Here is a 14,759-nt window from a genome sequence, read left to right as displayed (position 1 = left end):
TTATTATTATCATTATTAGTATGATTGTTAATTGTTCGTGTCTTAAATATGTAAGAAAAATTATCAAAAAAAAGTTAATAATTGAATAATGAAAAATAATAAAAATGGGAGTAATAATAATAATAATAATGGAAATTATAATAATAATAATAATAATAATAATAATAATAATAATAATAATAATAATAATAATAAGTGGATCAAGCATCTAATGCATTCTCTCTTATCCAAACTTAATTAGTTTTGTCGTTAAAAACCATCTTCCAAAGATAAAGGAGACTCTAACTCTATAAGAACATATGATTGCCTTAGTTACATCTTTCCAAAAATATCATAAATAATAATAATAATAATAATAATAATAATAATAATAATAATAATAAACTAAAGGAAAATTAGTTATTGTAAAAGAATGATTAAGGGGCCTTATTATTTAGATGTGGCATGCCCGGCCGGATGGTAAAGCATTTGATAATATGTGCAGCAAACCCGAGTTCGAATCCTCCCCACCCTTTTTTGAGTCCCTTCTTTTGTCCCGTATAATAAAAGGCTCCTCTAGGGAAAGAACACGATTTTACAGTCCTCAACGACTTCTCCTCCTTTCTTCTCCCTTCTCAGCCGTCTCCCCCGTTTTTTCCACTTGTCAAACCGATGCTCCGGCCACTGCTCGTAAAACGATTGCTCCGACGATTTGCTACTCGGTTTATTCTCCAACAAAGCTAAAAAACTCCACCGCTATCTCCATTTTCCGGTCGATTTGCTGCCTCCATCTCCGAAGAACATGTCGATTTGCTGCTCGTTTTTTTCTCCAACAAAGCTAAAAACCTCCTGCCTTCAGTTTTTGATATCCCGCCATCTAGAATCAATCGTCGACCCTACAAAGGTATAATTTCAACCAAAACTCTTCTTGTATGTGTATCAAGTTTTGGAATCGATCTAGATGACTGATTCATCCTTTGTGTTGGTTTAATTTATGATATTTTTTGATTTAGGGTTCATTATTGGCTTAATGATTGTTGGTCGTTTCTTCATGAGTTCTGATTTAGCGTTACCGACTTTATTACTTGATCGATATTCTAGTTTTAGGGCAATTAAGAAGAGGCATGTGTGTCAAACTCTTCAGACATTTGGGTATACTCGAGAATTTGAGAATTGATAGTTTAAATATTTTCATTGTTTTCTCATATTACATATATGTGAAATCAATTATTCGTTGCTTTAACTTGGAATAACAACAAGAATTTGCATAGAAAGTTTTTGCCCACATTTAGGATGATTGATAGGGAAACAGATGAAGCAGACGGTTTTACCCTTGGCCCTGTTTTTTCAGTCGTTCATCAAATAAGGGGCACGTAATTTCATATTCATCTCTAGACCTCATTATCATAATTAATCAAAAAGGCTTTTGGTTCCTTTCTAGTCATCTCTTGAATGCAAATTGAGGCTTGAGACTATCATGAAACTTAAAGCCTTATTTTGTTGGTTGTGTAAGCATAAGTACTATGTATTTTATGAGCTAGACCCGGGCTCTAATCTCCTTAAATGTCCCACTTTTTTATTAGAAACCGTGTTCTTTTAAGCCTGAAAGTACCCGGTTTTAGAACCGGGTTTTATTTCGTTTTTCACATAAGACTCGTTGGTCATAAGACCCGGTTGAAAACCAGGTTTTTTAATTGATTTAATCGGGTTTCATGTGTCTTTTTGTAGTAGTGAACATTTGGTAATTTCCAAAGGCTTAAGAGTTTAAATTTTCTTATTCATGATGACTTTCACCCTTTGTAAGCTGTTTAATGTAATAAATAATGTAACTGTTTGTTTCAAAGAATCTTTTGTCTATATCTTTAGGATTTAAAAGTTCTTGGAAAGAAACAAAAAGTTTAAGAGTTTTTTTTTTCCTGTGTGCTCCAGTGGCGTAATATGGTGTGCAGGGCATAATATGGATCGAACCTCCTCTTTACAAATACTTTCGATTTTCAAAAAAATACAAGTTCAAAAGGTATTATGTATGTTTGGTAGTCTTGGAAGGAAATGTGTTTTTATTTCTGAGCTAGTTAAATGAAAGATATACAGGCTTATTATAACATCCTACTTTCATTTTTTCTTACTTATAGTGTTGCACTTTCAAAAAATTTCCCAATTATGGATATAATAAACAAATAAATGAAAGTATATTACTATATTTGTATTTTTTTTGTGACCATTGATTATGGTGTGCTATAACAGGAACATTTGGTGGCCTTTGATTCAAAACTCAAATTGAAGAGCACTTGTCAGCCTTTATTGATTCAACTTACCTGATAATTTGCCAAGTAATCCATCAAAATAATTTCAATTTTATTTTGTAAGCACCTATTTAAACATTTGTAGTTGACACTTATTATGTGTATCATTAGACAATGTTAATTAGTAATATGTATTTGTATTTGATACTTTTTTAGGTTTATTAGTTTTATTATAATGATATTTGTTTTGTAGTTGAATTTCAATATTATTTTATGTTTAATGTAATGGGTTTTTTTCAATATTTTGGACAGAAAAAACTGGATTTCTTTATAATATTTTACTATCTTTTTTAAATAAAAAGTAATTTCCCGGTTTTATTGACAAAACTTGAGGCCCACCTCTCTCTCTCTCTCTCTCTCTCTCTCTCTCTCTCTCTCTCTCTTTCTTATCGTGTTTCTTTTCTTTTTATCCAAAAGAACATTTCATCTTCTTCATCTCTTAATCAAAATTCCACATCCGATCATGAACAAACATACACTCTTGCACACCTACTCTCGCTCTCTCCATATTTTTTGGTTATCCAAAACGCAGTGCTCAACAAACACTCAAAAGAAAACCCATAAATCCAATTTTATAATCGATTTATGTAAGTGTATATGTAGGTTTTGTGTCTGGAAATCGATTTCTATATGTTCATCCCCAAATATCGATTTTTATGTGTATGTTTTTGTTTCTAAAAACGATATGTGTATGTGTTTATGAATCTGAAAATGTTTCAAAAAGTTACATGTGTGTGTGAATTAGAAATTGCTCCTTCTTCCTCTGGTCACTCACTGATCCTTGCTCATCCTTTGGTATCATGTGATTTGTATGTGTTCATAATGTTCTTTTGCAAAATAAAATCAAGATTTAGAGAGAAGGCAGAGAGGCACTGTTTACGTGAATAAGAAAGAGGAAAGAACGGTGGGTGGCTGTCGATATCAGAGCTCTAAGAAATTGGAGCATCAAGATTAAAGAAATTACTCTGTTCTTATATATGGGCTAGCAAACATGCACATAAGATTGGATGTAATTGTGGATATAACTTCAAGCAACGTGTTACTCAATGAACATAGAAACCCCAACAATGCTAGATGTAGGTTATCAAGATTGTTGACAAACATAACCAATCTTCATGCCGAAGAAGATGATCGGGTGCGACTAGATAAGTAGAAGCAGTCATGTGGCTATTAGATGGTCGGTGAGGTTCACCGGAGACGACAAACGGTGGTCAGTGATTAAACAAAAACTCAATCCCCTTTATTTGTTGATATGATACTAGTTACAGCAGGAGTACAAGACCTCTATTTGTAGGTGGGTTTCAGGGACACAGAATTATAGAGAGAGAGAGAGAGAGAGAGAGAGAGTATGGGAAAATTCAAAGTCAATATAAGAAAATTGGTCAACAAATATCATTGTGTCAAAGAAGTAATCGGCTGACCCTTCACTTTGGCCAAAAGGAGGTAATCGACCCGACAAAAACACCTTTGTGCCCTCACAAGGCCACAAAAATTGTTTAGGGTCTAAAAGGATAAACCCTACAAAGTTCGTATGGCATTTGTGTCATTTTTCCTTTTTTTTTTTAACATTAAGTAGTTTCTATTTAATTGTTTATTTGTTGTGGTAAATTTGATTGAAGACACTTTCTCTATGGTCAACACCGACAATAGAACTCTTCTCAACATTGTTCAATATTATAGTACGAATAAACTTCACTTACATGTCATCACTGCAATATCATATAAAGAGGTTTTGATATTTTCATTTTTGGTAATAGATTTTAAAACCTCAAGATAATAAATAAGACCAATAGACAAGGTAGGATGTTAATCATGCGATAACATTTATCCTATGTATTGTCGGATGAGAGTTTCAAAGGACTTGAAGATAAAGTAGTATGCTCTCTCAGTTGGATGAAAAGAATCCCAGAAAATGTACTTTGAGACATTAGTGCACAATGGAGATTTTTGATTACACATGAAGTCAGCTTCTATTAGTCCACTCCCACAACAACCTCTATGGACTTCTTCAAAACCTTTTAGGTAGAAATGGAGACGGTGTTAATCAAACAAAAAAAAACATGATCAATAATTATACCCAGAAAATCCAAAACTATGTTATGTATCAGGTAATTGTAATATTAATGGTTAAGAAAAATGGTTTGAATTGCATACTGGGTAGTGGGAACATGCGCCTTGTTTTCCACTAGAAATTTCTTAAAGCAAAATGATCATTATATATTCAGTTATATATGTAATAGTAATCTCCAATCATATACATACCAATTTGATGGTTTCTTGTAACCATATCCATGATGGGCTTGTATATATCAGCATAAATAATCCTCGTATTCCATCTTTGAAGACCCTTTAAGTTATTTTCCAAAAGTTTATTATAATCTCTTGAAACAGAATTAAAACGTTCAATGCATTTACGGCTATGAATAGGGTCCTTGGAGTTAGCGGTAATGATAGCAGGTAAACATCCAATTGGAGGCGCATTCACCACCCCTATTTTCTTTGCACCCTCATCCATCAAGCCCTGTCACCCAAAATAACAAGAATGATCAGCTTTTAGGGTGTCTATCTCTTATTACAAATTACGTATTAGACCCGATAAAACCAACTTTGATCCCTTTGTTCCTTTAAAAGACATAGAAATAATACTAGAGACCGAATGAGTCAATCCAAAAAGTTTTGTGGGTTATGTGTATCATTTTCCCTATGTTTTAATTTACATTTTGGTACGAAAAATAAAGTGTTTTTTTCTTTATTAACCCAAAGACGAATAGCGTAAGAAGGGAAAGCAAAACATAAACATATTTTTCCGACGAGGTTTTTTACGTGTTGGCAACATCCAACTGCCAATAGAAATAGTCTATCAAAATAATATAAATATGGACTACTAAATTCACAATTATCCAGTGCCGATTGATTTGAAGCATGTCCATAGTATAATACTTGAATATACCACATCTTTAAGTGTGGTTTCACATTTCGTAAAATAAAAAATTACTCTACTTTTTACCAAATGGACGTGATAATTCAAACTTCAAAGTTTCCTGTATGGAAAAAATATACGAAAAAAGGCATGTACTTTTCTTCCAATAATATTCCTACTTATATATTTTAAATTAGACATGTTTCCACATTAAATAAGCATATGCTTATGGGGTGAGTTTAATGTTTCACTGCTCTGAATAATGTTCTATTCCCAACGTTGAAATCCAAACTCTGCTACCTCAGCATCCGGACGTAATTAATGAACGATATAAATTAAAGAATTGTTTAAATATTTTAGAAAGAAGGAAATAAGAAACTGCAGACCTGTAAGAAGCTTTCAATGTTCTGCCACAAGAAATTCTGATAACTAGAGATGGTTGGATAGGCTGTTCGTCGAACAACAATGGCCCCATAATAGTTGAAAGCGAAATCGTTTGTTCCAGAACTCACAATGTATACTGCTTTCTTAATCAAATCATCTGTTCTCTCCTTGCCAATCGCTATCGCCACTTTTCTTTTATAGTCTCTGAATAAGTCCAATTGCTGTGATGTAGTGAGTGCACCCTGATTTTAAAATATCGGCATAATAAGAAACATCATATTTATGGAAACCATATATAGATTCATTAACATAGAAAATATTTCTATGTGACAAATTTTTCTATATACGATAATAGAAAGCATTAGGAAAGTAATATATATCTTAGGGAACTAATATATCCATCACAAGATTGCATTTTGTTTGCTAGCTAGGATTCATGCATACAATCTTTTTTCTAGAATAACATGCTTGGTACTTTATTAAATATGGTGAACATGTGTCATTGATAAAATTGACTGATTGTGATGGAGTACAAATAAAGGTAACAATCACGAACGAGAGAGAGAGAGAGAGAGAGAGAGAGAGAGAGAGAGAGAGAGAGAGAGAGAGAGAGAGAGAGAGAGAGAGAGAGAGAGAGAGAGAGAGAGAGTTACACTTAGTTGCGATGTGAATGGATCATAACCACCACCAGAAGAGGCAAAGCTAACTCCAGTCATAAGATCGTCAATTGTTAAAGTTGGATCCAAGTAAGGTTGCAAATTCTCCTTAACACCCAGAAATGAAGCTTATACATGCGACCAAATCAACAGAACCATAAAAAAACATTTCATGCAATGCGCAAAACAAAGGTCCACAACTATAATTACATGTGTGCTGAAAAAGCGTGTGTTCGAGGCTCTTGGTGTATAAGTTTTCTACTATAACACACGCAAAAATAAATAAATAAGTTATAAAACATACCAATGAAATCTGTAACAAGACGACCATTACTAAACCTTCCAGTAGGTTTATGATTCACGAAATCCTTCCCGTAAGGTGGGAAGTTTGCTCTAGCAACGGTTGGAAGGTAGTTATTGTTACCCGGGTCAACGGTAGAATCTCCAAACACAAATACAGCAGAGACTCGTTCGCTCTGAGCATTACAAAATTGATATAGTAGGGATACAACATTGATCAAGAAAAATAAAAAGACAATATTAGGGATGTTATATCCTATTTTGGACCTCATGATATTCCCGAAGAGAAATAAAAGAGCCAATATGATCAAGTAATGTAGCCAAAATTTGTTTTATGTTTCTTTAGGAATTAGAAGTTCAAAGTTAGGATCCCTTCCAAGCCAAATTATTCATGTATATATTGTTGTGCATGGGACATGCTCCAACTATTTTAATTTATTGCTAGTATTAAATTTGTTTAAGTTTCAGATTTGGAGGTTGTTTGTTGAGCACATTTAGTGTACCCCATGCTGTTGTGGTTGTGCTGCTTCAAGAAAGGTTACATTTGAAGAAGAAATCATGAAGAAGTGATGGGCGCTAAAGAAAGATCGTCATATTTGTTTTTTTAACCTGTGAATCAGTAGACAATGAACATGAATTGACGTGTCACTTTTAAAATACTATCCAATTTACATTTTAAACACATAGACTATTAGAACACGAATATCAAAATAGAAAATATACATATAAACAACAAAAGTTGAACGTAAATGTAAAACACCGGGGAAGGCGGTCACCCTTTGCCGCGGTTATTAAGACTTCTTGCAAAAATAGTGTTGTTTTGGAATCCCTTTGTATAAATGGGGTTGTTTTAAATTGTTTTGCACAAATGGGTTATTAAGAGGGTTTGAAAAAATGATAGATGTTTTGGAAACCTAGGTTGTTTCAAATTCTTTTGCACAAATAGCGTTGTTGTCCCAATTATATTTCGATTGATTTTTAAAAAGTTATATAAATGGTGTTTATATGTTACAATTCCAGCTTTATTTTATATAATAACTTATAAATATATCCTTTAAACTATTTTTTAAATAACTCTCATGTGATGATATATTTATAAAAATTATTCATTTAATGTTACACATTTAATCATTTATTTTATATAATATGTTGTAAACATATCATTAGTATTTTTAATTTTTATTTTATAACTTTATTTAAATTTTACATATAATATTATTTGTTTTAAATACATTCTTAAGTTGTATATATTATTTTTAATATTTAATATTATTATAATTACGTAATGCAAGAAACACACATAATTTATGTTACATTCTTAATTTTTTCCGTCAGAAAACACCGATTTGTTATGCTTTGTTTTATAAAATGAGAATAATAATTCGATTAAAAATGTAGTTGAATTTGTTCCCAAAACAAAATATGACAAGAATTTATCAAAACATTTTTTTTAAAGAAATGTATTTTTATTATATAACAAAATCTCGGGATATCATATTCAATACAAACCAAAAGCATAAACAAAACAAAATAGACCTTACAACAGTTATTCATAACTATTGGCCTATAATCCAAAATATCTCGTTATCTCAGCCAACTTATGCTCTCATGCCATAACCTGTAATACAAAGAAAACTGAGTGGATCAGGCTTGTAAGCCTGGTGAGCATATAGGGTTTTCATCCCACAATGTTATATATATATATATATATATATATATATATATATATATATATATATATATATATTGGAACTCACAAATTTATATAATTTCACCATATAAAAGCGACTCTTATCCCACCCCATTGATCCTCACAACAACACGATCTAAACTCTTGTATCTAAAACCTTCTTCTTTACCTGATCCCTACTCACGGATCTAAAACTAATCTCTTCACCTGATCCATACTCCCGGATCTAAAACTAATCTTTTCACCTGATCCATACTCCCGGATCTAAAACTAATCTCCTTATCTGATCCATGCTCCCGGATCAATAACTGTGCCCAATCCATACTCTCGGACTAATAACAAGTTTATCTCTTTACCTGATCAATACTCCAAGATCTAAAACTAACCTCTTGATCTCATTATCCAACTCATCTTTTATCACACACCAACTATCTCATCTACCCATGTTCTATCCAACATATTTGTAGATATAAAATACATATACAGTTTAACTCATTTAAAACTATATAAAACATCCATTCTGTACCCATCTTAAATAAACAACAATATATAAACACATAGCACGTATTTCGTAGCAAATACTTCATATTTATGTGTTAGAAGAAAGTGACTACACACTCACCCAAAACATATACTTAATATTTTCAAACAATACTTGTATTAAAATCGTGTTTATGAAATGACTATACACTCACTTGATAAGACGATAATCAGACAGCATTAAAGCTCTAAAAGCAGTATTCTTCAGTGACACACATCGGGCTTCTCGCAAGCAAAGTTTCGGCTTGGAAACTCTTTTCTTCTCGGGATCTTCGGGCTTCGGGACTCGCTTCGGGTCTCGAGATGATACCGGGGCGTTAGGGGTACTTCTTTGCATGTAAATCGAGGTAATATGAGTGAGAGAAGAGTAAATTAGCAACCTCCGACGGCTGCCCCTTCAATTCTAATTATAGGGTGCAAATTAGGCATTCAGGTCGTGAACTCGGCTTGTTCACGTCGTGACTTTTGATCCTGATCATCCCCTAGGCTTGTCGTGTGTCTTCTAGGCTTGAAACACGCCATTCACTGAGTTCACGTCGTGAACACTGTGTTGACGTCGTGAATGCAGTCAAATTCTCGAAGTTTGTGCTCCAAACTTCAGAAATTCATATATTTCGCATACGAACTCCGTTTTTGACGTTCTTTATATCCACGCGTAGGTGATATTATGCTCTACAACTTTCATTTAGACTCCATCGGCTAATTCTAAGTTTACAACTTTCATTTAGACTCCATGTCGAGCTATTCTGGGGTGCTGACTACCCTTTGGTCGTACCAACCGAACCTCGGGGACTATTTCACCCCCTACTTCTACCATCACGTATATCATAACACAAACATAATATCAGACATTTTTGGGGTGCCTGACTACCCTCCAGTCCTGACAACCGAACTCTACTACTATCACATACAACATATCATGCTAGCATATAACATATCAAGTAGTAGCAAACCTAGATGATATCACAAAGACAATCATCTATCATACCTCTCCTACTGATGGGCCGGCATTGTGGCCTTAGACCCACCGCTACTGGAAGGCAACTCACTTCAGAGTAACTGTTGATCTGTGTGGGAATAGTCTGTCTGCTGCTGCTGCTCCGGAAATCCTCCGGCTGTAATTCCCACCAAACACTTAGTCAAAAACTGCTAACTGTCCTATGGGTAAAATGACCATTTTACCCCTGATCATGCCCTAAGTCAAAGTCAGAGTCAACTTCCAGTTGACCCGAATCGCCGAGTTGGCTCGCCAACTCGCCGAGTCCATGTCAAAACGACTGACCTGGATTCTGTTTCTACTCGTCGAGTTAGGCGTTGACTCGACGAGTTCTCCTTCCAAACTGATCTTCAAGTCCTTCATCCTACTTGCCGAGTTGTATGAACAACTCGGTGAGTTCATCTTCATCCGATGAACACTTATGCTGCGACTCGTCGAGTTGTATGAACAGCTCGCCGAGTCTTATCTTGATCTAAGGAGATTGCCTTGAACTCGCCGAGTCTGGGCATCGACTCGTCGAGTTCCATTATGGGTGAGTTTTGGCTTCCAACTCACCGAGTCCACCCTGGACTCACTACACAACTCGACACAGCAAAAAGGGGACAATCTCGGAGACTCGCGACTAGACTCGCCGAGTCAGATGAGTGACTCGCGGAGTCTGTTTCATGCAAGAGCCATATACGCGATTTTGCTCAAATCTAGTCCATTCCATTCATAGATCTGGGTTTCTAGAGCATGAATAACACATAAAGTTTCCAACTTTACGTGTAGATATTCATCCATGAGGGTTTTAGGGTTCAAAATGCACCAAGAGAGTAGATCTAAGGTCTTCATGCAATATGGGTCCATAAAGGTAGTAGATCTGAGCTCCTAGAGCTCAACCAAGCCTAGATCTAGAGGCCAATCAACTTATTACGAAATATGATGCACATACATGTTGGATAAGGTGTCTAAGTCCATAACTTATTTGGTATATACTTGACCCGACCGGCATGGTCCATTTGGGTTGCATCTCATCCAAACTATTATGGATAATTTTATGAGAGTTATACACATATGTTTATTAATATATTATGAGTTATAATATATTAATATGAAGTTACGTTATTTAATTAGTTTTAGTCTTAAATTAATTATGGATTAATTTAGAGATTAAAAGGAATACTAATTAAATTATGGGCTATTTGTTTTATATAGTGTGGGCTAATACTCATTTGTTAATGGGCTAGGCTTATGTGGAAGTCCATGGATGATCCATGGAGCTTTTAACCCATGGATCCTTGGAAAAGGAAAAGACATGGGTTATTAGGGTTTCACCCTAACCATGCACACTATATAAGCATGCTTATGGAGCATGAAATGGAGCCTAAGGAGAAAACTAGTGATCTAGTGTGTGTGTGCATGTGTGTGGCCGAAAATACAAGAGTGTGTATACTCTCTCAAAGTTTTCCAAGAGTTTGTGGTGTTTGTGATTCCATTTGAGGCATTCACACTATTGGTGCTTGGCCCTCAAACTCCATAGAACCAAACTCACCAAAAGGTATGTAATCTCTTCTAACTCTTTTATGTTGAAATGTTCCCCATGCCATGTTAGATAGGTTATAAACCTTGGAAAATTATTATTTTGCATGTATTTAGACAAACATAGATCCAAGGTTTATTAGGGTTGCATGCACACTTAGGAAGTGTTAGATTGCTCAAAACCCAACAGTGGTATCAGAGCCTAGGCTTGCTTGTTTGATACTTGATGCAAAATAGTGAAAAAGTCGAAATCGTTGCTGTCTGCATGGTGGACTCGCCGAGTCCATTGGGGGGACTCGACGAGTCCAAGGCAAACTTCAACCTACTCGACGAGTCAGTTCATGCACTCGACGAGTAGGATCGAAAGAATGCAGAATCTCGACTTTTGCTACTGGAAATGGACTAGAAACATTACCCTAAACTGTTTTGGTGTTATAAAACTTATTTTAGTTGGTGTAATGGTTGTTCTAATCCATTTACAATAGCATATATCAAAATTCCATGATTTTATGTGTTCATATAATTCTTGAATTTTTGATGATCATGTTCATGTTCTTATGAATTTAGAAAAGATAGGAATTATTTGCTGAATTGTTTAGAATTAATTCTTGATCATTTATGTGTTTTAATGGAGTCCATAATTTGTCCTCAAGTTATGGATTACCAAAGGTCACTTTCATTTAACACACACTTAAAACACATAAGTTACATGAAAATGAAGAGTCTTCATTTTTATGAACCTTTAATTCATAAGTTATGGAATGAAGAGTTTTGCAAAGTTACAAAACTTGCCCTCAAGTTTTGGAATTTGTAAAGTTTCACACACTTTAATAAACTTTAATTCCAAACCTTAGAGTTTTAATAGTTAAAATTCAACCCTTATACTATTTATAACATTAATGGTTAATTATTATATATATGTATAAGAATAAGTCGTTTTACCGTTAGTAGACCTCATTCACGAAGCCGGTCTATAAGGTGGGTATAAGGTCGTTGCCTATAAAATGGCGACTTAATGGGTGTATACTCTCACCCACCGCTTGCTTGATCGGTGGAGGGTCGTTAGCCGAACGGGTAGAACAATGACTTTAAATCCTCATTAAAAGTATAATGAATATTATAAAGTAACTAAACTCTTTTAATTCCCAATCTTAGTTATTTTAGGAAAAATGTGAACATGGTGCTAGTCCATGGAATTCACACTTTCTACCTTACCAAGTCGTTGGTGGAGCGTGTGTGGTTAACCGGCACACTAACTAGGACTAGTAAGGATCACGAAGGGTGACTTAATGTTTGTCATAGATCAATGGAGCGTGTGTGGTTAACCGGCACATTGATTAGGTGATAATATTAAGAGTACCAAGTGAATTAGCATGGTTATTCACACCTTGTTTTGTGATCCTCGGCATCCCAGTCACAAAACTTGAAGGGCACAATCGAGATTGAAACATGCCATTGAAAAGTTCAATGAATCTCAAAAGAATCTAGGAATTTCAAATCCAATTAAACCTAATAAATCATTTCGTTTTCATGGTGGAAATTGGTGAATCGGCATTCACCTACCTTTCAAATATATTATTACTTAGATTACGGCATCCCTCTTCTAAGTGTAATATATTGTGATTGGATCCTAGCCTTAATATTACATTTGGGTGTCTTATTAAGGATCCTAAATATCTAATCTAAACTTACTTTCTTCTTTCAGATGTCTTCCAACACTAATGCTTCAGGCTCTAACCCAACTGGTTCTTTCTCTCTCATGAATCTTTGTGGGAGGGTCATCTTTGATGGTTCCAACTTCATGGATTGGATTAGGAACATCAGGATGGTTACTCGTTACGAGGACAAGGAATATGTCCTCGATAAGGAGTTAAAAGAACTTGATGAGTCTACTGCTACTCCTGAGGAGATCGCTGAATTCAGGACTCATGAGAGAGATGCTACTAAGGTGGCATGTATCATGATGGCCACGATGACAGCCGAGCTCCAAAAGTCATATGAAGATTTCTACCCTTTTGAGATGCACCAAGACCTGATGGAAAGGTACCATCAGAGTGCTCGTCAGGAGCGGTATGAAATAATCTCCTCCATAATAACTACCCGCATGAAGGATGGTGAATCCGTCACGGGCCACATGCAGAAGATGCAAAGGTATGTGGACCGTTTGCTGAAGCTGAATGTTAACATTCCCGAGGAGTTGGCAATTGTCACAACTATAAATTTTGAGCCATGTAATCTATGCATTCAAGTACATGTGAATCAAAAACTTCAATCAAATACAAGATACAAGTACTATAAGTAGTCATCAAACAATTGGAGACCCTAGAAGTTCTTGTTAAGTCCATTTAGGACTAGGACTTCCTTATTGGATCCAAATGGACCAATGAATTTCCAAATTGGACTATCATGGGTTTAGGACCCTAATTGGGTTCTAATTGGACCCACATTCGTTTATTGCAATATTTTGGGCTAGGTAGAACCTAGAATGAAATAAAACACAAGTTTTGATCCATAATTTAACCTAACCTAGCTTAATAAAGCATAAAAATCACAATTTTATTTTATAAGGCCAATAAATACCCTAAACTACCTCTAATGTTGGGCTTAGGGGCAAAGAGCCCAATTTTTCCTTCTTCTCTCCCCATTCTCGGCCCAATGCATGAGCCCAAGAGGAAAGGAAGCATGTTGACTAGTGAGTGACACCTCACTATTATCTAATGGATTTCTAGGCACATATCACATACCTCCATGCATGTATCACTTCAAATATCACTTCCTCTCTTCTCTCTTCCCACTCTCGGCCGAATCCCCTCTCACACACACCAAAAAAATATCTCAAATTCTCTCTAGAACACTCAAGAACTCTCCTTCCTCCCCTCTCCAAAAATCTCGAAAATTAGGGACTTTCCAAGAGGATTTTGCAAGTAAATCATCATCTAAGGTAAGATTATGCATAGATCTATGGTTTAAATTCTTTTGTTATCAAAATCCTTTCCTAATCTATGCAAAAATCGTGATCTTGCACCCTAGAACCATCTCAAAATTCGAGATCTTCATCAAAGGGAGCCAAGGCCAAAAACACTTCATTTTTTTCCTTCCATTTTCCTTGCAAAACCGAATCAACACCCCAAGGTGAGCTTCATACCCCCTATTTTTTGTTTTTATGAGTTTTGTGGGGGGGGGGGGGGAATACAAGTGAAAGTGTAGATCTATATGTGTTTGTATGCCTTGTATGATTTCCATGCTTATATGTATGCTCTTATGTGTTTTTATGTTGGATCTAGCCTCAAAACTCATCAAAACCGAGATATAACTTGTGCTATATGATTTTAACTTCAAATATATTTCTAAACACAAAGTGCTTCAAGAAAAATTGGCTAAGTAGTTTAGTAATAATTTCTTTGGGTTAAAAACACAAATTTTGGGCCTAAAATGTGAAAAATGCAAAAATAAGGGCCCAAATCGACAT

At 34.9% G+C, this 14,759-nt stretch overlaps 1 protein-coding gene and 1 long non-coding RNA gene across 2 annotated transcripts; one reads left to right on the top strand and one right to left on the bottom strand.

Annotated features, from left to right (window-relative positions):
• The first annotated feature begins 551 nt into the window (after nucleotides 1-551).
• LOC145001354 (uncharacterized) lies at nucleotides 552-2,366 on the top strand. The gene is made up of 3 exons (XR_013661547.1): nucleotides 552-883; nucleotides 1,909-1,996; nucleotides 2,224-2,366. It is a non-coding gene; the product is annotated as an uncharacterized LOC145001354 (long non-coding RNA).
• Nucleotides 2,367-4,106: 1,740 nt separating this feature from the next.
• On the bottom strand, nucleotides 4,107-6,814 carry LOC145013166 (GDSL esterase/lipase At5g45960-like). The gene is made up of 5 exons (XM_078971976.1): nucleotides 6,547-6,814; nucleotides 6,240-6,370; nucleotides 5,589-5,828; nucleotides 4,545-4,803; nucleotides 4,107-4,297 (listed from the first exon to the last, which is right to left on the bottom strand). Exons 1-5 carry the CDS (start codon nucleotides 6,812-6,814, stop codon nucleotides 4,107-4,109), a joined length of 1,089 nt encoding a protein of 362 aa, XP_078828102.1.
• Nucleotides 6,815-14,759: the final 7,945 nt, after the last annotated feature.

The sequence above is a fragment of the Lactuca saligna genome, chromosome 1 (genome assembly GCF_052625555.1).
Source record: "Lactuca saligna cultivar CGN05327 chromosome 1, ASM5262555v1, whole genome shotgun sequence".
In the NCBI taxonomy this organism is placed as follows: Eukaryota; Viridiplantae; Streptophyta; class Magnoliopsida; order Asterales; family Asteraceae; genus Lactuca; species Lactuca saligna.
This window is presented reverse-complemented; position numbering and strand designations above follow the sequence as displayed.